At 39.6% G+C, this 21,964-nt stretch overlaps 2 protein-coding genes across 3 annotated transcripts; both read left to right on the forward strand.

The window, feature by feature from the left end:
* LOC130909512 (nucleolar transcription factor 1-A-like) lies at nt 1-11,496 on the forward strand. Its single transcript, XM_057826068.1, has 12 exons — nt 1-556; nt 629-804; nt 5,679-5,750; nt 5,867-6,022; nt 6,087-6,139; nt 6,770-6,809; nt 6,888-6,949; nt 7,118-7,259; nt 9,407-9,448; nt 9,681-9,740; nt 9,886-9,957; nt 10,039-11,496. The coding sequence occupies exons 1-12, from the start codon at nt 493-495 to the stop codon at nt 10,081-10,083; spliced, it is 984 nt and encodes a 327-aa protein (XP_057682051.1). The 5' UTR covers nt 1-492; the 3' UTR covers nt 10,084-11,496.
* Nucleotides 11,497-14,292: 2,796 nt separating this feature from the next.
* Nucleotides 14,293-21,926, forward strand: LOC130909839 (ataxin-7-like protein 3). 2 transcript variants are annotated; one of them, XM_057826743.1, is made up of 9 exons: nt 14,298-14,493; nt 14,927-14,970; nt 15,043-15,166; nt 15,231-15,363; nt 18,448-18,619; nt 18,712-18,812; nt 18,883-18,905; nt 19,001-19,046; nt 21,346-21,926. In XM_057826743.1, the coding sequence occupies exons 3-9, from the start codon at nt 15,116-15,118 to the stop codon at nt 21,423-21,425; spliced, it is 606 nt and encodes a 201-aa protein (XP_057682726.1). In that variant the 5' UTR covers nt 14,298-14,493; nt 14,927-14,970; nt 15,043-15,115; the 3' UTR covers nt 21,426-21,926. The 2 variants fall into 2 exon arrangements, with proteins under 2 accessions (XP_057682728.1, XP_057682726.1); XM_057826745.1 differs by having other exon boundaries at nt 14,293-14,493; nt 14,927-15,166.
* Nucleotides 21,927-21,964: the final 38 nt, after the last annotated feature.

A 21,964-nucleotide genomic window follows, 5' to 3' on the forward strand; every position in this document is an offset into this window, starting at 1 on the left:
ATCACTAAATGCCAAACGGATTTGATGTTATCATTGTCAATGTCAGTGAATGAGTTAAGTTTGAAATCAGGCATATTTTTTTCTCCTTTTTTTTTGTAAACAAATGTTATAACACTGAAAAACACTATGGAAATAGTCTTGGCACTAAACGCAGTTCTAAAAATATTAACAAACTACAGGTATCATAAAACATGAACGCTTCCATTCCAGTACGGTATGTTCTTAACTGACGTAGGCACTACAAATGAACACTAGATGGCGTTGTTGTTAGTTATCACCTCCCTGCCTATCTTATCATAGCAAAGAAGAAAGTCTCGCATCTGATTGGCCACTCTCTCGGAAAATTACACACGCCAAACATACTCGACTTTTCATCACATATTATGTTGTTGCTACTCTAATACTTTTGATAACGTTAAATGAGCGGTGGCGTGTTAAAAAAAATATTTTTTATCTAATTATACATCACAAAAACACTTGGTAACTTTTCCAATGAGCCGGTACGTAAAACGAACGAAGAGAGGGCTGTCGAGTCTTGGAAGCCGAATGGAGACCGGTACGTCCTGTAAAATGAAGTTTTAACTCTGTCCGCCTAACGTTAATATTTTGACAATTTTATGTTTTAAAGCGTGGACAGACGAAACTCTTTTGAAGCTTCTCAACGCGGTGAAAAGTAACATTCCGGAACCTGATAGAATGAAAGCGTTCTCCCATGGCGTAAACACGCTCAACTGGGAAAATGTGGCATTTCCTCCTTTTTCGGCTAAAGATTGCTTGGAAAAGTGGAGAGTTGTGTCACGAAAGGTAAGTCGAATTCATGTTGGTTATTGTTGTCATAACCATCCTTGACTGTTTTCAATATTACTATCTGCCTTTAGTTTTAATTAACCCTTAAACAGTTGTTAATCTTACTTTTAAAAAAGTAATTAATTATAGTTACAGATTACTTCTCCCAAAAAGTAATTGCGTTAGTAACTCAGTTACCTGAATGTTTTAGTTACTTTGCGAAGTAACTGGTGATAATTTTCATGGTTTTTTTCCCCCTCAAAAAAACAAACAAACCCTAATTTAGCCTTAATCCTGAATCAACCATTAAAAGTTGTTAAAATTGCTCCCATTATTGCATTAGTTCCCTTCTGTCTACTTTTGACATGTGGAAGTTTTAAAACGGTTTCATCATTTAAAGGTCGATTCAAGTCAAGATTTTGCCAATTTAGGAGTATTTTAGATGAAAAGTTACTTAGGTTTGCCAGGAAGGTTCTCTACAACAGAGCCTTCCTAAGAAGTCTTCTGCTTTAAGATGGCGGCTGTTAACTAACGCATCTAGTTCCTATACTGTACGTGTTGCTAATGCCCCCGTGTCTGTCATTTGGCATCTAGTTCTATATATATGTGATATCTACCATGTCTACCATATCATGTGGGCGTAGTTTGTAGGCTATCGGCTACAGCAGGGGTGGGCAAACCGGTCCTCGAGGGCCGCAGTGGGTCCTGGTCTTTGTTCCAACTGACCCAGCAAAGATAGTATAACCAATGAGGTTTCAGCAGAAATGAGAAGCACCTGACTGCAATCGACTGATTGCACTTGTAAAACAGCAGATTGGTGATAATGTGTCCTCTTAATGGGTTGCAACAAAAACCCGCACCCACTGCGGCCCTTTGTGGAATAGTTTGCCCACCCCTGGGCTACAGTCAGGTATTATCGGAGCCACCTAGCACCGCGTTTGCTCGGCGTCACAACTTTTTTGCCTCCTCCCCACTCCTGCTCTGCTCTGTCGTCTCGGTGAGTCCGTCTCCCTCAGACTTTTATCGTGTCATTCAACCAATATAGCAACGCATAGTAACGCACGCCCTTCCATCCTCAGTAACTGTAGCGGCGTTACCAAGATGAGAAAAGTAATTAATTAGATTACTCACTACTGAAAAAAATAACGCCGTTAGTAACGCCGTTATGTTCTAACGCCGTTATTAACAACGCTGCCCATAAATAACACCTGTGCCTATTTTGTCCGAATTTGCATATCTATGATGTTGCATTTATATTTCAAAGAAAAAAATGTTCACAATGGCCTGGTTGCGTCCCTATTTTTCGGGACACCATAACCATCATGTCCAAACTGTTGTTTTCTTCGCTGACCAATTATAATCAACATTTGGACCCTAAAAGACCAAAAAGTCTCAAAATGTTTTCTCAAAATTTGTACTATTGACGTCCCATTGACAACCAAACATGCTCAACGAAATGTTTTGAAGCTTGATCATATTATTCAACTTGCTAGGATAAACAACAGAAAAAAACTAACTCTGCAAGCAGGACTGAACGGGCCCTGGCACAATGTATCAATTCCCCAAATTTCATTGGTCTCTGTATGTATGTGCACATTTTGGTGAGAGTTTTCGAGCATGTACAGGCGTTCAAATTGGACATTTTCATTTGCCATGAAAAAGACCCCGCTCAGGTCAGGCCCGTGTATGAAAACTGACCATTTTGATAACTTAACATCTCATATGTCTCATGAAGAGTCTCACCAATTTTGAGGATTTTCCTATGAGAGAAATCAACACTGGTTTCAAGAGAGGTTAGTGCAGGTGGTGAAAAAAGGTAGGGCTTTCCATTGAAGTGAGGATGGAAATGATAGAAAAATATGAGTGTGGTGTCCGCGTCCGTGAACTGGCTCGACAATAGGGCCGTGGAATGTTTAAGATCTCGACGGTCCTCTTCTGACCTCCGTTCGTTAGTTAAGGTGACAATTATTATTGTGGTAACATCGCCAAAGAAATCGCCCGCGGTGTCAGGTTTTTACTCATTTAACTTGTGCAAGACAACACGCCTACTGTCCGTCGCAGCTGACGCCAAGTTCGCCAACAACAGAACATGAAAAGGGAAAGTAAAAACTCTAATGCACCTCTCTTACTCAGACACGCGGTGCGTTCAGGTACACCACGCAAAACATAGATTTTCAGGCTGTGGAACGAATTAATGGAATTATAATGTATTCTTATTGGAAAATCCTGCTCGACATACTACCATTTCGACTTATAAACAAGGAGTGAATTAACTTCGTATGTACAGTGCCTTGCAAAAGTATTCGGCCCCCTTGAACCTTGCAACCTTTCGCCACATTTCAGGCTTCAAACATAAAGATATAAAATTTTAATTTTTTGTCAAGAATCAACAACAAGTGGGACACAATCGTGAAGTGGAACAAAATTTATTGGATAATTTAAACTTTTTTAACAAATAAAAAACTGAAAAGTGGGGCGTGCAATATTATTCGGCCCCCTTGCGTTAATACTTTGTAGCGCCACCTTTTGCTCCAATTACAGCTGCAAGTCGCTTGGGGTATGTTTCTATCAGTTTTGCACATCGAGAGACTGACATCCTTGCCCATTCTTCCTTGCAAAACAGCTCCAGCTCAGTGAGGTTGGATGGAGAGTGTTTGTGAACAGCAGTCTTCAGCTCTTTCCACAGATTCTCGATTGGATTCAGGTCTGGACTTAAACTTGGCCATTCTAACACCTGGATACGTTTATTTTTGAACCATTCCATTGTAGATTTGGCTTTATATTTTGGATCATTGTCCTGTTGGAAGATAAATCTCCGTCCCAGTCTCAGGTCTTGTGCAGATACCAACAGGTTTTCTTCCAGAATGTTCCTGTATTTGGCTGCATCCATCTTCCCGTCAATTTTAACCATCTTCCCTGTCCCTGCTGAAGAAAAGCAGGCCCAAACCATGATGGATGGTGTGTTCAGGGTGATGAGCTGTGTTGCTTTTACGCCAAACATATCGTTTTGCATTGTGGCCAAAAAGTTCAATTTTGGTTTCATCTGACCAGAGCACCTTCTTCCACATGTTTGGTGTGTCTCCCAGGTGGCTTGTGGCAAACTTTAAACGAGACTTTTTATGGATATCTTTGAGAAATGGCTTTCTTCTTGCCACTCTTCCATAAAGGCCAGATTTGTGCAGTGTACGACTGATTGTTGTCCTATGGACAGACTCTCCCACCTCAGCTGTAGATCTCTGCAGTTCATCCAGAGTGATCATGGGCCTCTTGGCTGCATCTCTGATCAGTTTTCTCCTTGTTTGAGAAGAAAGTTTGGAAGGACGGCCAGGTCTTGGTAGATTTGCAGTGGTCTGATGCTCCTTCCATTTCAATATGATGGCTTGCACAGTGCTCCTTGAGATGTTTAAAGCTTGGGAAATCTTTTTGTATCCAAATCCGGCTTTAAACTTCTCCACAACAGTATCTCGGACCTGCCTGGTGTGTTCCTTGGTTTTCATAATGCTCTCTGCACTTTAAACAGAACCCTGAGACTATCACAGAGCAGGTGCATTTATACGGAGACTTGATTACACACAGGTGGATTCTATTTATCATCATCGGTCATTTAGGACAACATTGGATCATTCAGAGATCCTCACTGAACTTCTGGAGTGAGTTTGCTGCACTGAAAGTAAAGGGGCCGAATAATATTGCACGCCCCACTTTTCAGTTTTTTATTTGTTAAAAAAGTTTAAATTATCCAATAAATGTTGTTCCACTTCACGATTGTGTCCCACTTGTTGTTGATTCTTGACAAAAAAATTAAATTTCATATCTTTGTTTGAAGCCTGAAATGTGGCGAAAGGTTGCAAGATTCAAGGGGGCCGAATACTTTTGCAAGGCACTGTATGTAACGGTACCACTGTAAATACATACATAGACTTCATAATGATATTGACGGGGCACGAGACCGGCCTGCATTGTTGGCGTGGCCGTCAAAGCTGACCGAGTGGAATCACAAAGGGCTTTTTTTGTTGAAAATTCTTGTGAATAAATGCTTAAATCCTTCAATTCTTTATAAATATGGACGCAAAACAGTCTATATTCTTGGTTAAAAGCAAAAAACCCATGAGGTTAGCATTTATTTTTCGTAAATATGTCAAAGTACGATGCTAGTCTGTCAGTTAATGTGCCGGCCGCCATATGTAAACAGCTTTTCCAGTGAAAATTCTTGTGAATAAATGCTCAAATCCCTGAATTTTTTACAGATATGGACATAAAACAGTCTCGATTCTAGGTTAAAAGCAAAAAACGGGCAGTTAGCGTTTATTTTAGGTAAATATGTCAAAGTATGATGCTAGTCTGTCAGTCAATGTGCCAGCCGCCATATGTAAACAGAGCTTTTCCTGATGAAAATTCTTTTGAATAAATGCTTAAATCCCTGAATTCTTTATAGACATGGAAGTAAAAGAGTCTCAATTCTTGGTTAAAAGCAAAAAAAAAAAAAAAAACGTGCAGGTAGCATATACTTTACGTAAATATTGCGAAGTATATTGCCAATGCTTTTGTGGCTAGTTTCTCCCATTGATTTTTTTCACGTTTCAAAATGCATGCATGTTACGAAAAATATAATAATTATTTTGAATCCTCGAACAAATCACTCCTGAGACAATCCTCCCTATTTGTATGCGGTACAGCTTTCGTACTTTTTCCAACCTAAATCCGGCATTAGATCGCTGCGTGCGCGTGTTTGAGAATAACACGATGCTAGGTGTGGGCAAGCCTCCTACCCGAAGGCGTGTCGCAGTGTCAGCGCCCCGTGTCCTGTCAATATATTATGAAGTCTATGATTTACTTGCCTATCACTGTATTCTTCTAGGATTGATAGAGAAAAATTCTGTCCTCTTTTTCAGATGCGCAAGATTCGAACACTTACAGAGCTTGTTGATGAAGCGGTCGATCAAATTTCAAATTCAACCAAAAAGGTACATCAGAGGGTTAACGTACCACAACACAGAAAATTTCTGCTCAAATAAATGCTTCAAAAATCCAAATTGTTGTCGATTAATTTGATGATCGACTCAATCAATCTGTATTTCAGGTAGATTCGCAGCCTCCAAAGCGACCCAGCCTTCCAATATATGTCTTTTACAATGAGAACTTCTACAAATACCAAGCGCTGCACCCGGAGTTGAGTCCACAGGGGATTTTCTCATTAGTATCGGAAAAATACAACGGCTTGACTGAGGAAGAAAAGGTACTCTGAATTTCGATTGCTCTTCATTTGAATGGAACTTCACTCATTTCTTCCCTCTTCACAGGCCCCTTATGTGGAACAATACCATCGCGCGCATGCGGAATACTCAAAATTGAGGTATTGACATGAACATCATCAAATCATGTGAATACCATATTGGCCCGAGTATAAAACAGTGTTTTTTGCATTGAAATAAGACTGAAAAAGAGGGGGTCGTCTTATATTCGCGGTCTAGACGTTATACCCGTTGACGACGCTAGATGGCGCCAGATATCATTGAAGTGATGTTCTGTCATGATAGATCTTAGCGCCTCTCAAGTTTAACCAGTTTGCATTAATTTTTTTGCAATGTTTTTCATTATTCAGATTTGTTTCAAGACTACAGTTACAGTTAGACTTCACATTGATGGTTAATGCAGTTATTGCAATTTTGTTGTTTTATCACAATAGATTGGTTTATTTACATTTCAAAAACCAGAAGCCATTCATTTACGAATGTGATTGCGCTTTATTTTACATATTTGAATGTTCAGATATTAAGATTTGAACATGCTTTTTCTCTCAAATATATTGTTATAATCATTTGTTTCGGATGTACTGTAATTATTTTCTGAATAAAAATTAATTTGGTTTTCAAAAAGCCTTTTTTCAAACTTGAGTCTTGAAAAAGAGGGGGTGGTCTTATAATCAGGGCCGTCTTATACTCGGGCCAATACGGTATATAAAAATTGAAGGGACTCCTTGCAGGAAGAAGGCTGCAGAGACTGCACTAGATGACCAGAACGCGGTACGCATACCTAAAAAACAGCGAGAACACATGTATAATGGTACGCCGTCATCATAATTGAAATGCGTTTACTTCTAGAGTGAAAATGAAGCAAATTCCATGGAATCAACAGAGGACGCCCAGCCTCCAAAGCCACCCGGGTATATCATACAAATTCAGTTTTTTATGAAGTCATTCCCTGCCAATGACGATGATAAGCGTCCACTCCATGTGGACTGGGAGGTCCACATGGAGTGGACGTCTATCGCCGCCATTGGCACCCAATTTGTTAAATCACAAGTTAATTCGGCTTTTTATTCTTTTCCCAGGAGTGGTTATCATCTATTCTGCAAAGAGCAAGCGGGGTCCATGCAGGGGGTTCCTAAAAATGACTACGTGGCCACGTGGGCCCAACGTTGGCGCCAGTTGAGCGACGCGGAGCGAAGCGCTTTCAGTACACGGCATTTACAAGTAAACGTGCAACATTTTGGATGTGGAGGGTGTTTGTCACTTTTTTTTGATGAAATTCAAGACATAATTGCTTTTTTCCAGTGTGTATTCATTTCAATTCTTATTTTGTAATATTTCATTAGTTTATAATTGTATGTGTACATAATGGCAATGTGAAAATAATCATAACTAGGCCTGCAAGCAGGACTAAACAGGCCCTGGCAGTTTGGCGCAACTCGGACAGCACGCACTCAGGGTGGTGGCAGATCGTGCCCCTCTCATCATCTCATGAGAAACTAACATGTTCTCGAAACTCGCCTCTTGTTTTGTATGGAAACTCTTTTGTCTTGCGGGCATGGATGATGGAGATGTTTTTGTATATCCTGAGATGAGAAACACATTCACACACCTAAGTGAAAAAAAACCCTATTGAAGAGAGTCCTACAAAAAAGAAGGTGCAACTGAGTTGTGCAGCCACGCCCTTATATAAAACCAAAATGAATGTTCTAATTAGGGCTGCAGCTATCGATTATTTTAGTCGTCGATTAATCGATGAACTAGTTAGTTTGAATAATCGAGTAATCGGATAAGGAACATGAAAAATTAAAATACCTGAACTAAGCCACAAACGGTTTTAAAAAGATAAATAAGGATCTATGTATAACAAAAGAACAATTGGCTAACTTACATAGCAAAAGTTCGCGAGCTTAAATGTTATAAAATGCTAACGTTTTTTTTTTTTTTTTTTTGCAATGCTCCTAACAAATGGTTCAAACCCACATTCCCACAAAAAAGGGTTAAATGTCCCTATAAACTCAATTTAAAAAATAAAGCCAAAATAAGCCATTACAACGCCACTTTTCATTAATACTCGAAGCAACAAAATTAAATTCGAATATTTTTTTCTAATCAAATACTCGAGTTAATCGATTAATCGTTGCAGCACTAGTTCTAATTGGGCCAATTCAACCAAGTTGCCAAATTTCATGGCTCTGTAAGCTGCCTAAGTCCCTGAAGAAATCTACTTCCTTTTAATGGTGAACAAAATGGTCGTCATGGCAACAGACGTGGACAGGGGCCTTAAAATGTAGTATTACAATACAAAAGGTCTTGTAACTACACTGACCAACCTGAAAGGAACTGGACATGTATAAGTAAAATGAGTGACTGTTGCCACTAGTTAGTGCTGTAAAGATACTGCAAATGATTCCTACAGGACCCTTCAGGGTACAACTCCCAACAAGCACGGGACGTTTGGCGCACATATGTTGTATATCCGCCAAGTTATGTTGAAAATCTGTGGCAAGACAAAATGGCGACGGTCATTTTTACTTTCCTCAGTTACGGAACCTCAGTATTTTTCATCAGGCACCTGAAAACTTGTCTTAAGGCTCCCCTGATTCAGGTTTGAGGTCAATTGATTTTTTTTTCCCTGGGAGGAGGAGCCTGTCTAGTAAAAAAGGGCAGTTCCTGTTTCCAGCAGGGATTTCAATGCAGTTGTTTTCATGCTGGGATACCTCTCATACATGACAGTTATGAAAAAGACTGTACCTTGGATCAGGGAATTATTAGTCATTTACTGAATTTGGCACGTTGCCAAAAAGGCAGACTTTGGTGCCCAGCCTAGGTCAGGCCTATGTATGAAAACCCACCATTTTCATAACTTTAGATCTCATATGTCTTATGAACAGTCTCACCAATTTTGAGGAGGCTCCAACTAACTCCCTAGGTGCCAATGTCTGAAATACGCACGCTGCAACTCGAGATAAATTTCACATTCAATCCAAAATACCTGATTTCCTGTTGGACTTGAAATATGGGTGGGAGACATTTTGGAGCAGTATTGCACAAGGTATCGGCTCTCCAAATTTCATCGCTCTATGTTGAAAAAAAGTAAGTTTTTTTTTTTTTTTTTTTTTTTTTTTTTTTTTGCAAAGTCACAAAATTATCTAAATTTACGCAAAGCTGCATGTATGTGCAAATTTTAGTGAGTTTTCAAGCATGCGAAGGCCTTCAAATTGGCAATTTTCATTTGCCCTGGAAAAAAAAAACATTTGTAGAACAATAGGTCTCTCACACCAATTGGTGCTCGGGGCCTAATAAAGTGAAGATTTTAAATTGGCCCAAAAATTTCTTTAAAGTCTTAATGACTTATTTGCTTCTCACAGATGAAAGAAGATTACGCTAGGAAGTGCAGGCACTACCTGTCAGTAAGTCATGAGGATCATTTTTGGACAATTTTAACGCTTTTTTTAAAGCCTTTTGTTCAGTTTAATTTTTTTCCGTCAGATAATTTTTTATGTATTTTTTGGTTTTATTTAATTTTTATTGTTTTTTTAATCTCATTTGGTTACATTTTTTTGAAAATTCCTAATTTTTCAAAAATATTTTTTACTTTATATGATTTTTTTCCTATTATTTTTCTTAAATTTTGTATTTCAGAAACGTCAAAAACTTGCCGCCCATCAAATTAATAAAATCCAGGAGGATTACAGACCCTCGGTGAGTCGGCCAAGCACTTTAAAGTCATTCTCTGCCATTGACGGCCATAGACGTCCAATCCGATTGAACGGCTGGCCAGTTCAAATAGATTGCTGTCAACGGATATGAAATATAATCATTGACTGCGACGTCCATTGTGTCCTAGGACTCCGAAGACGAAGACCTAGAAGTCAGCAGTAGCAGCGATGAAGAGCAAGAGTGTTTCACTTGGGATGAGGTCTGGATTTTGAAAAATGGTTTCATCATTTTTTGTTGTTCTTGCAACCATTGTACATTAAAGAACTTTGTCAATCCACAGGATGATGAAAACGACGTCAACGAGAACATCTTCGATGTATTTTAGGTGGACATTTGACACCAAATCATGACGCTGTCAAATTGCTGCATGTTGTTTATTTTTTGACTTTTCAAAATGCTATCAATGACTGCAGAAATTGTAACATCGTGTTCACTTTTACTCCCAACTATACGTCTTCAGTTAATCAGTAGAGAAAAGCCTTCAGCCTGTAGTAACAGATAAGCGCTTGTGTGATTTCAACATGTATTTTTCAGGCAGGAAAATCTCTCAGCTTTCGGCGAAATTCGCCAGTTTGAAGTCAAAAAGGGTGACATGTGAATTGTGTGAATCCGAGGAGAAAATTTGTAGGGTTTCGGGAGATTTTTTTAATGTCGGACGTATGGTATGCAAGTGGGGAAAGCGGCACAAAGCCAAAAAAGCGCACCAGAGTGGCCAAAACATTGACTTATTTCAACGAAACAATGTTGTGTCCTGTCTCTTCAATGCCAAGCTTGGCTGCACGTCTGCCGTGAATGAACACCTTAAGCGTCGTCACCCAGTTGTAATTTTGGAAGACAACAGGAGACAGTTACAAGCTGGCAAATTGTAAGTCCATCTAACTGACATGTTTTATTGAATTTACCAAGTTTGTCGCGATATGCAATGATTCCGTTCATCGCACGGTAAAAAAAAAATGAGGGCGGTCATTTTCACAGCTGCGTTTTATCGTTGCGTGCGTGCACACATTTGTGCATACGTGTTGAAGGCATATGAGACTTCAATTCCTTTCACACATGTTTATTAATCATCAACACGCTGTAGAATTAAAGTTCAGACATACAAAATAAGCAAACACATCTATATTAAACACTGTAAATGTTAGCATTGCTACATTGAGGCTAATTGGGGAAAAAAGACAACCTACTTTAGCCTGCTATAAAACATTGGCAGTCTTCTCCAAAACGCAAACTTGCGGTTAAAAGGTTACACTTCAAACATGAAAAATCGCTGGTTAACAGCATTCGCACGAAAAAAATTGATTACTGACGCCACATGCAATGACAAAAAGAGCTTTTTTTTAACGAAGTGTAAAGCTTACTGTTACCGGTTTAGCGAACGCACTTCTGGTGAACATTTCAAAATAAAAGCACGTCAGGTTCGTCACATAAATAACGATTTCTGGAGTTAATCCCACATACTTCAGAATTCAGACTACACTAAGAATAGCTTCAAAATGACACTCTTTATTAAAATTCTGATTGGCAATGATTATAATACGATTATATATAGTAGTATACTATAATATGCTAGATATATATATATATATATTTTTTTTTTTTTTAATTGTTTTGAATCATGTTGGAAAGGCGAAGTCAGTGTTCTGAATCTGTTTACATTCCATTCTTTTGCACTAGGTTAATGCTGTTAGCATTTGACCTCATTGTTTATTTGTGATTTATTGTTGTTATTTATGTGATTTGTGCTGTAATAAAGAATTTAAGTATTCCAAAATGTTTTTGTGAATTATTAAGCGTCATCAAAAATTTCATTGTTAAATTAGTAATTAAAAAATAAAAATAAAAAAGTCAACTAATCGTAAAAATAGTCGGCTGACTAATCGGGAGAAAATTCAGTCGTTTGGGACAGCCCTGGTTGTACAGTGTACATATTACCTCCACACCCTTAACACCTTTTTAACCCCTGACCCATTTTCATGCCTTGAGTATAGTAGAAATTTTATGGACTATAATTGCCTCCCAAAATTTTGCGTCCTATTCAAACATAAAATATTCCAAGTTCCTAACCCCCTTCTCTTAGTAAAAATGGATTGGACCTCTATCACCGTCAATGACAGCAAGTCAAAATACTGAGAAAAAAACTTGTATTTTTAAAAAGTTACATTTCAGTCATTGTCCCATCCAGTAGCTGTGCAATCTCTGCTAGACCTCCCATTCCAAATGGATTGGACGTATGTCACCGTCAATCGCAGCAAGTAAACATCTCACTCAGAAAATTAAAATTGCAATAATTCGCCATCCAGGAGCACTACATTCACTTCCAGAGCGACGCACCCATAGATATCACATGTGTAACGCTAGATGTCTATAAGTGGAGTTGGTGGCATAAGTATTTGTCGGCCATCTTGCATCAGAAGACTTCTATGGCAGGCTGTATTGTAACAAACCTAGGGTGAGTGATTTTTCTCTACTAAATACTGTAACTACGGATGTCGCGATGGCTTATGGTTGCACCCGAGTCACCTGATTTTGAGAATGTGCCAATACCAAGTCCCCATATGGTAACGAAAGCTTTTTTTAACAAAAATTCCAAACATGTCACTATCCCACCGTGCCGCCTTCAGAATGTGAATTATTTTTCAACAAGAATAACTAAGAAACATGCTGGTCTTTATTAAATGCTTCATTAAGTGAGTCCGCTCAAATCAACTCAGGCTTTGACGCTTGTGCTGTTGAGAACAGCCTGTCACTTACACAATGAGCTGCCATAGGACCCTTAGGCAAGTTGGGCCTTTGATCATAGAGTTACCAAGCTTTTCTGGCCAGATCAAAGCTACAAACCTGTCAACCATCGTTAACTTGCCTGAATAGTTTGGCCGCGCTGCTTAGCGGGAGGGATGGTGAGAGGCTGTGGCACTGTACGAGTATGACCGTGAAAAATATGTTTTTAAAATTTAAAACCCGATCGTTTTCACCCGAGTCCGATTCTCTGCAAAATGGTGCAATTGGCTGATTTCTGATCACGTGATCGGGACATCCCTACTCTTAACACGCTGAGTTCTTGACATATTTACAAACTGTCTTATGACCGTATTAACTCAGACATGATTCGAGCTGAACCGGCATGTGCAGAGGTGGGGAGGGTGCTTGAGCACCTGCCCCTACATGCCCAAAGTGTCACTTTTGACTGGGCTTTTTTTTTTTTTTGCGTATGTGTGCCATCGAGTACTTTACTTGAACAACGAAAACACACACACACAAAAAAAAAAGCCACCTGTTTGCCGCCGCATAAAACCCTGCACGCTGTTCCTCTTTGACCTTGGTGTGTGGTGAGGAGTCCAAGGACATCTGGTGGCTGGAAACAAACGGTATTGCTGTTATAAACGGTGTTGGAGTAAAAAGTGAAAATTCTTACACCAGGTTTATTGTGGGCATTTTTAAAAAATAATTAATATACGTAACTTTCTCTTATATAGTTTTCTACTTTAATAATTAACCCCCCAACCCAGATGAACAACAACTTGAAGTTTTGATATAGAGGTTGAAGGAGGAAAAGAGGCAAAGACTGAGTCACAGCCAGAAAATGTTGATGACAGTGTTGATTTTTATTCACTATTCCCCCCTCCCAATTAAAGTCTGCCACAGTCACAGCCAATTATACTGTAAAGCTAGTTAAACTGGAAGTTATGTTGTTGTAAGGTGCATTAAATTCTTGTTCATGTGCTATGTAGACAAGTAGAGTTGCTACATGAGAAAGCTTTATATACTTTTGAAAGTTTTTTTTTTTGTTGAGGATGGATATTTACTATTCTATTTATGAAAGGTGCCGGGTCTAACGTACCCATTAGTGATGGGAGTTTGCTTTTGATGGCTGCCCTGATTTTATTATATTGATATTATTTTTGTTGTGCTTTCACTAAATAGTTATGTAGCGCCTTAACTGTTCTGCCCAAATGCATGATAGGAAGTTGGGCAACCATGACTGTCAGTGGTGGCTGCAAATGGTATACAGTATGTTCTGTGTTGTGTTCAATGAGACGTGTTAAGAAAAAGATCGTCTCCTGCTCCGCCCAAATGCATAATGGGACGTTGGGCAACTATGACTGTCAGCAGTGGCTGCAAATGGTATACAATGTGTTCTGCGTTGTGTTCAAATAAGCGTGTTAAGAAAAAAATCGTCTCTTGCTCCGCCCAAATGCATGATGGGAAGTTGGGCAACCATGACTGTTAGTAGGGGCTGCCAAAGCTTAAGCCAATTAAAGGCGCACTCCAATGAAAGCCTGTGTCCACTCACATTTCTCTGCCTTTTCGGTCTCAATGTGCTAAAACGGTGTCATTGTAAACTGTTTGAAGCAATGCATGAACGGGTCATTCCGTCCATGCGGCAATTGCTTCAAATATTTTAACGTGATGAGTTTTAGTATGTAGTTTATTTATGGAAAAGATCTATGGTGTTTATATATTTTTTCAATGCCGTTTTTTTTTTTTTTAATATACACAAAAAACAAGCCATTTGAAACCTGAGCTGTTCACCCATACTTCAAAGTACACGTTCCGTTGTCCTGACGTAAACTGGCGGACAGGTGACGACACTTGTCCACATTAGCTCACTACTTGGCCGACATCTAGTTTCATGTAAATGATATATCTGTGGACGCAACGAGCTCCGTTGGGAATCGAAACCGATCGATTGCTTCTGTCTGATTCTGCCTGTAAAGATGGACGCCTGCCGCAGTAGGTAAATAAACGCAATTAAACAATTTGCGCGCTCGCTTCGCGCAACCGGACACTCATTTTAATTAACGGCGAGATACTCGAAAAGACGGCTCACCGTCTTTTAACGTCACTTTGCGATACCAAACTGCCGCAATGCAGCGGCGTCGACTTGACCGGAGCTCCGGAGAGCTCAAATCTCCACGGCGAGAGGCATTCAAGGCAACCACGAATACTTTGGAGTCTAATTCGTCACGATAACGCCGTTAATGTTACGTTTGGAGCTCTCGGCGTCCTCTTAGCTCGAATAAAAAGTAACCCGACTTGTGGCAAGCTGGTATTCGCAAGCCATCTCCTGCTTTTCTTTGTTTTGTTCCGCCTTTTCCCCTCCCCAAGGGGGGTGTCTGAGGGTGACCGCTCTATCCGGTAACGTCCTGTCTGATTGTGTTCCTCCTTAGATTTTAAACGAAAGACAGAGAAGAAACCTCGGTGGTGCTCGTTTGTGAGTATCTTTCATTCATGTATTGAGAACCTGGACTGGAGTTTCAACTTGATGAGTAGTCCTGGTCTCCAGTCCTGTTCTGGCAGAGGCTTGCTGAGCTGCAGCATGACCACAGCCGCCTCGGCTCATCTGAGATTTCTGGCAAATGAAAATGGAGGAGCTTTCAATGTCCAGCCTGGACAACAGCAAGCTGGAGGTGCGGTTCAGTTGCCAATCGCGCCATTCGTGAGATTCATCTACACTTTCCTGTGTATTTACAGGGCCTGGCGCAGGACATCCTGTCTGACCTGGTGGAGGACGCGTGCCTGGGACTTTGCTTCGAGGTACACCGGGCGGTCAAGCAGGGCTACTTCTTCCTGGATGACACGGACCAAGAAAGCATGCGGGACTTCGGTGAGATTCTTCGAAAAATGGAGGCCACTGTAATCTTCTCGGATGTTGAAGCATCAGCTTCAAATACAAAAGATTGAATTTTTACAGCTTAACTTTTTGAAGCTGAGTAAATTCCAGGTTTTGTAAAAGCACTTTGGGCAGTTTATGATGATGTACAGTCATGTAAAAAAAATTAGGACACCCTGCCCAGATTGCGGACCGACATTGAAAAGATGTTGGATCAACTTTCCGCTGTCGATCTTATATCATTGAATCAACGTCACTTTTGCACCCTCAGTTCATGTTGTTTCAACGTTGAAATCCTTACAAATTTAAACATCATTTCGATTATTAATAATATTGGAACAACGCTGAATCAATGTTATGTTTTCGACCAAAACGCCGGCTCATCTATAATTCAATGACTTTTCAATCATATTTCCCGGTCAATCATAAATCAACTATTTGTCAACATTAGTTCATCAACTATAAACAGGGGTGCACATAAGTGGTCCGCATGCGCGCAGGCGTACCGGACGTAGACAAACGCGCTGGCCCTCAACGACTTCCATACGCTTTTGCGTACCGATGGCTGACCACCGTATTTGCGGCGGACACGAGAAAATAACTTCTCAAAATGTCAAAGAGGCAGACCACACTGAGTAATTACTTCCGTGTTCCCCCACCCCCGTCAAAAGACAGACAGACGACAGAGACGTCACTGGAGCTACCGAAAAAAAGGACTTTTGCTGAAAAGTAGGAGGTACCATGGCTAGAAGCAAATGATGCTCGCACGGAAATGCGGTACAAAATGTGCTGTGAGAATCCCAATGTCGCCGATAAGAGCAGCGCATTTTATGTAGGGTCAAAGAATTTCAGCCATCCAAACTTTGAAAAGCACGAAAAAAACAGCATGTGGCAATTAAGCAAACTATCGATGTCAAACAGGACCCCGCTCGCCCTATGGACACGTGGCGGAATAAAGGTAATGAACAGCAACATGCACTGACAAACGTGTTTTTGCTCGCATTTTACAAAGCTAAACATGCACGTTCAATGAGGTCTTATGAGGAGGACATCCCACTTTTAAAAAGGCTTGGAGTTAACGTGGGAGCCGTATAATGCCCTTTATTTTGAATTGGTGCTTTTTATTTCTTTACATTTCAAAGTAATGGCAATTTTGTTGTGCCAGTTGATGTTAATCAAGCATTAATTGTTAATATAATTAATTAAAGTTAATTGGCTCTAAGTAAAGCTTGTCATAAATTTATCGCATCAGGCGGGTTGGCTCTCAAGCTCAATGAGGACCAAGTCACATCTCCAGGTCCTCCTCTGAGAACCTGGGCAAAAAAATTATGTGCACCCCTGACTATAAAACAATGTTAACCCAACCATCGCCTGACATACTATAGAACAACGTTGTTTCAACGTTTTGACGTGGAAAATTTTGATATCAACCATACTGATGAATTTGATGAAAAATCAACATTTATTCAATGTCGGTCTGGTATCAGGATATGGAGGCCTGTGTGTTTTCTATCATATTTGGTCATATGGATATTTGATATCAATTCTAACAATCTTGAGAGATTCCAGTAATAGAACTAAACAAAACTGAAAAACATATTTTTGTATCACTTTCTGTGAAATGTAATTTCTGTTGAGGAATAAATTAGGACACCCCACATTCAATCCCACTTAAAATGGCTAAAATCACACACACGGGTGTATCACATCAGGTGCACATGATTAGAACATCACTTACCCCGTGTTTTGAACGACGCTTGCCTTATTTAAACCTCATATTTATTTTGGTGTGCCCCTGATCAAAGGAGCTGTCCGAGGCCTTCAGAAAAAAGATTGCAGATGCGTATGAGTCTGGTAATGGATTTCAAAAGATCTCAAAAGAATATAAAAGCTGCCATCCCACTGTCCGTAAAATAGTCTACAAGTGGACGACATTTAAAACAACTGCCAACAAGCCCAGGTCTGGCCGTCCAAGCAGGCTCAACCGAGGGCAGACTGCAAGATGCTAAGTTTCCAAAAACCCTAAAATGTAATCACGGGACCTACAGCAGGCTCTTGCTACTGTTCATGAGAAAGAGACTTCACAAGTTTAACCTTCATGTGTGTGCAAGGAGGAAACCTTTGCTCGCCAAGAGGAACATGAAGGCCAGACTGAAGTTTTCCAGAGTGAATATAGATAAAGACCAGGGCTTCTGGAATAATGTTCTTTGGACAGATGACTCTAAAATTGAATTATTTGGACACCAGAACATGGGAAATGTTTGGCGTAAACCCAATACAGCATTCCAGGAAAAGAACCTCATACCAACAGTGAAGCATGGAGGTGGAAGTGTCATGGATAGGGGATACTTTGCTACAGCAGGACCTGGCCAGCTCACAGTCATAGAATCCACCATGAATTTTATCATGTATCGGAGGTTGCTTGAGGAAGATGTGAGATCAACCGCGAAAAAATTAAAGCTGAAGCGAAACTGGACCCTGCAACATGACAATGACCCAAAACATACCAGCAAATCCACCAAGGACTGGTTGAAATTGAAGAAATGGAGAGTCCTGGAATGGCTGAGTCAAAGGCCAAATCTTAATCACATTGAGATGCCTTGGAGTGACTTGAAATGGGCTGTACATGCAAGAAACTGAAGTTATTTCAGCCGAGGGGGTTAATTCACGCTGTAGGGTGGTAGGGTGCCCTACCTTTTTCCTCAGTTAGAATATGCATTTTTGTTGATATATTTGGATTAATGAGTAAAACAATATTATTTGTTGTTGTTTACTTGCAATTAAATCACTTTCTTTTCCAGGGATAAAGAAAAACAAGATCAGACGTTGACATGTGAACATTTCTTAAAAAAGAACAGAATATTTAATGGGGTGTCCTAATTTTTTTACATGGCCGTAGATGAAGCGCTACATTCAAATTTGGTGGGAATGTTTCACTTTTGAGTCAAAGAGACTGATTTTTGTCAGTGTAAACCTGTTCAAAAGCTTGTTTTCAGGTTTTGTAAAGCATTTTGGGCACTGTACGATGCTGTAATCTTTTGTGAATGTTTCTCTTCTGTTCTGCTTGAAAATGCAAAGAAATTGTGGACCAGCCCGGGTTGGATGTGTTCGGCCAGGTGTACAACCAGTGGAAAAACAAAGAGTGCGTTTGTCCCAACTGCAGCCGAAGCATCGCCGCCTCGCGCTTCGCTCCGCACCTGGAAAAGTGCCTCGGCATGGGACGCAACAGCAGCCGTATCGCCAACCGCAGGTAGGACTGTTTTATACACCCGTCACGAACAAAGCGAGATTGAGGGATGTTAATTTTTGGAAATTGCCACCTTGTTCTTCCAATTTTTCCAGAATTGTGACAGGTAATAACACCAACAACAAGTCTGAAAGCGACCAAGAAGACAACGACGACGTTAACGACAACGATTGGTCGTACGGGGCCGAAAAGAAAGGTTCTGCTTCCTTTTCCATTGATTTCCTTTCTTATTAGTTTTCGTTGCTAATGTCTTTTCTCATCGACAGCCAAGAAAAGAAAAGGCGACAAGGTATTTTTTTTATCATTAGTTTTCTGATGACTACCTTTTCATGCTCTTTATACTTAACCCTAACCCTATTTTCTGCCACGTTTTATTCATTGCAGAATCCAAATTCACCGAGAAGATCCAAATCCTTCAAGCATAAGAGCAGTAGGTTCAAATCAATCCTTAATATTCTTAGTCTGTGGCTGCCATGGACGGCAATTGACGTCTATCACCGTCAATGGCAGTGAATGTGTTAATGCATACAAGCATGTCGATCAAAAACGATGTACGAGTAAGGAGTAACGTGAGCTAGAACCTTCAAAAACAGCTGTGATCTGATGTAGTTCCTGTTTCATTCTTCCTCAGCAGTCAAAATCATGTATTGGAAACAATGTACCAGAAAGTAATAACATGAGCTAGAACCTTAAAATATGTCGTTAAAATAAACAAAACATTTGTGATCTCAACTACTTCCTGGTTTCATTCTTCCTTGGATGCCAAAAACGATGTACCAAAAAGTTGTAACATAAGCTAGAACTTAAAATATGTCGTTAAAATAAACAAAACAGTTTTGATCTGAAATACATCCTGGTTTCATTATTCCTTGTAGGCCATAAACGATGTACCAGAAAGGATTAACATGAGCTAGAACCTTAAAATATGTTGTAAAAAAAAAACTTGTGATCTGAACTACTTCCTGGTTTAATTCTTCCTTTCATGCCAAAAATGATGAACCAGTAAGTAGTGACATGAGCTGGAATTTAAAATACGTCGTTAAAATAAACAGTTGTGATCTGAACTACATCCTGGTTTCATTCTTCCTTGTATGCCAAAAATGAACCAGTTAGTAGTAAAATGAGCTAGAACCTTAAAAAATGTTGTTAAAATCAACAAAACAGTTGTGATCTGAACTACTTCCTGGTTTCGTTCTTCCTTGTATGCCAAGAATGGTGAACCAGTGAGTTGTAATATGAGCTAGAACCTTAAATTATGTCGTTAAAATCAACAAAACAGTTGTGATCTGAACTACTTCCTGGTTTCATTCTTCCTCAGATGCCAGAACGATGTACCGGAAAGTAGTAACGTGAGCTGGAACTTAAAATACGTTGTTAAAATAAACAGTTGTGATCTCAACTACTTCCTGGTTTTATTCTTCCTTGTATGCCAAAAATGATGAACCAGTAAGTAGTAATATGTGGTAGAACCTTAAAAAATGTCGTAAAAAAACCCCCTGTTGTGATCTGAACTACTTCCTGGTTTCATTCTTCCTCGGATGCCCAAACGATGTGCTAGAAAGTTGTAACATGAGCTAGAACTTAAAATATGTCGTTAAAATCAACCAAACATTTGTGATCTGAACTACCGTATATCCTGGTTTCATTCTTCCTTGTATGCCAAAAATGATGAACCAGTAAGTAGTAACATGAGCTAGAACCTTAAAATATGTCGTTAAAATCAACAAAACAGTTGTAATCTGAACTACTTCCTGGTTTCATTCTTCCTCGGACGCTAAAACGATGTACCAGAAAGTAGTAACATGAGCTGGAACTTAAACTACGTCGGTAAAATAAACAGTTGTGATCTCAACTACTTCCTGGTTTTATTCTTCCTTGTATGCCAAAAATGATGAACCAGTAAGTAGTAATATGTGCTAGAACCTTAAAATATGTCATAAAAAAAAACTGTTGTGATCTGAACTACTTCCTGGTTTCATTCTTCCTCTGATGCCAAAACGATGTGCTAGAAAGTTGTAACATGAGCTAGAACTTAAAATATGTCGTTAAAATCAACCAAACATTTGTGATCTGACCTACATCCTGGTTTCATTCTTCCTTGTATGCCAAAAATGATGAACCAATAAGTAGTAACAAGAGCTAGAACCTTAAAATATGTCGTTAAAATCAGCAAAACAGTTGTGATCTGAACTACTTCCTGGTTTCATTCTTCCTCGGATGCCAAAACGATGTACCAGAAAGTTGTAAGATGGGCTAGAACCTTAAAATATGTCTTAAAAACATAGTTGTGATCTAAACTACTTCCGGTTTTCATCCTTCCTCATCAGTCAAAATAATGTACCAGAAAGTAGTAACATGAGTTAGAACCTTAAAATATGTCGTTAAAATAAACAAAACAGTTGTGATCTTAACTACTTCATGCTTTCATGCTTCCTCGTTTGCCGAAAACGATGTACCAGAAAGTAGTAACGTAGGCTACGATACTTAATTTAAAAAAAAAAAAAAAAAAAAGGTCAGTTAAAAAAACATCATCTGAGGTGCTATCTGTTTTCATTCTTCCTCATCAGTCATCTACAGTCAAATTTCCATTATAGCATTGCCCTCTCGTGGTCGATATTGGAACTACACTCCAAATACAAAAATAGAACATTTAGCTCCAATCAAAGTTAAACTACAGTTTATCCAGTGGTGCTATCTGCACGTTAATAATTGTGACTGTCCCCCCACAGGCATGATTGGCCCTCGTCGTAGGCTGGACAACCAGGAAAGCCCTCGCATGTTGATCAAAGACGAGGCCTTCCCGCAATAGTGCGCCAACACGGATGACCGCATGTACTTTCAAGCGGCGAAAGTACAGCTCAGACCTCCAACTTTATACTTGACACGATTTTTTTCTTTTAATTCCCACATCATCGTACAGACACTGGCTTTTTAGTCCTCACTTTGCTGGAATTTCTGACAGTAATAATGACTCATTTGAGCTATGATTTCACTGCATATCGCTCATATTTCACAGTGTGGGTCACGTTACGTTCAGACAATCACTAGAAATGGTTTGTCTCGGGTTGTTTGTGGACGTTGAATCGTATTAGCAATTTCTGCATAAAGCAGGTTTTTTGTTTTGGGAAAGGGGAGAAAGACGGACTTGATTTTTAGGGTTCAAACGTCTCTTTATCATGTGTTTACAGTGTAAAAAGGCTTACACAAATACTCAGCGTGATGTGATAGTGTAAATATTCTGATAGTTGAATTGCTGCTATCATGGCTCAGTTTATTTCATCTGTCGAGCATAATAAATGATTTATTTGTCTTTTGGGCTCAAAATTGCTTCGGAGCTAGCATACAACA

This window comes from Corythoichthys intestinalis, chromosome 21, assembly GCF_030265065.1.
Source record: "Corythoichthys intestinalis isolate RoL2023-P3 chromosome 21, ASM3026506v1, whole genome shotgun sequence".
Taxonomy (NCBI): domain Eukaryota; kingdom Metazoa; phylum Chordata; class Actinopteri; order Syngnathiformes; family Syngnathidae; genus Corythoichthys; species Corythoichthys intestinalis.

Excerpts from the sequence above, each read along its gene's own strand:
- LOC130909512 (XM_057826068.1), top strand. The coding sequence starts at position 493 with ATGAGCCGGTACGTAAAACGAACGAAGAGAGGGCTGTCGAGTCTTGGA. Across the intron at positions 6,810-6,887 it reads CACTAGATGACCAGAACGCG|AGTGAAAATGAAGCAAATTC; the intron begins GTACGCATACCT and ends GTTTACTTCTAG. Across the intron at positions 9,741-9,885 it reads AGGAGGATTACAGACCCTCG|GACTCCGAAGACGAAGACCT; the intron begins GTGAGTCGGCCA and ends ATTGTGTCCTAG.
- LOC130909839 (XM_057826745.1), top strand. The coding sequence starts at position 15,116 with ATGAAAATGGAGGAGCTTTCAATGTCCAGCCTGGACAACAGCAAGCTG. Across the intron at positions 18,620-18,711 it reads AGCCGTATCGCCAACCGCAG|AATTGTGACAGGTAATAACA; the intron begins GTAGGACTGTTT and ends CAATTTTTCCAG. Across the intron at positions 18,906-19,000 it reads AGAAAAGAAAAGGCGACAAG|AATCCAAATTCACCGAGAAG; the intron begins GTATTTTTTTTA and ends TATTCATTGCAG.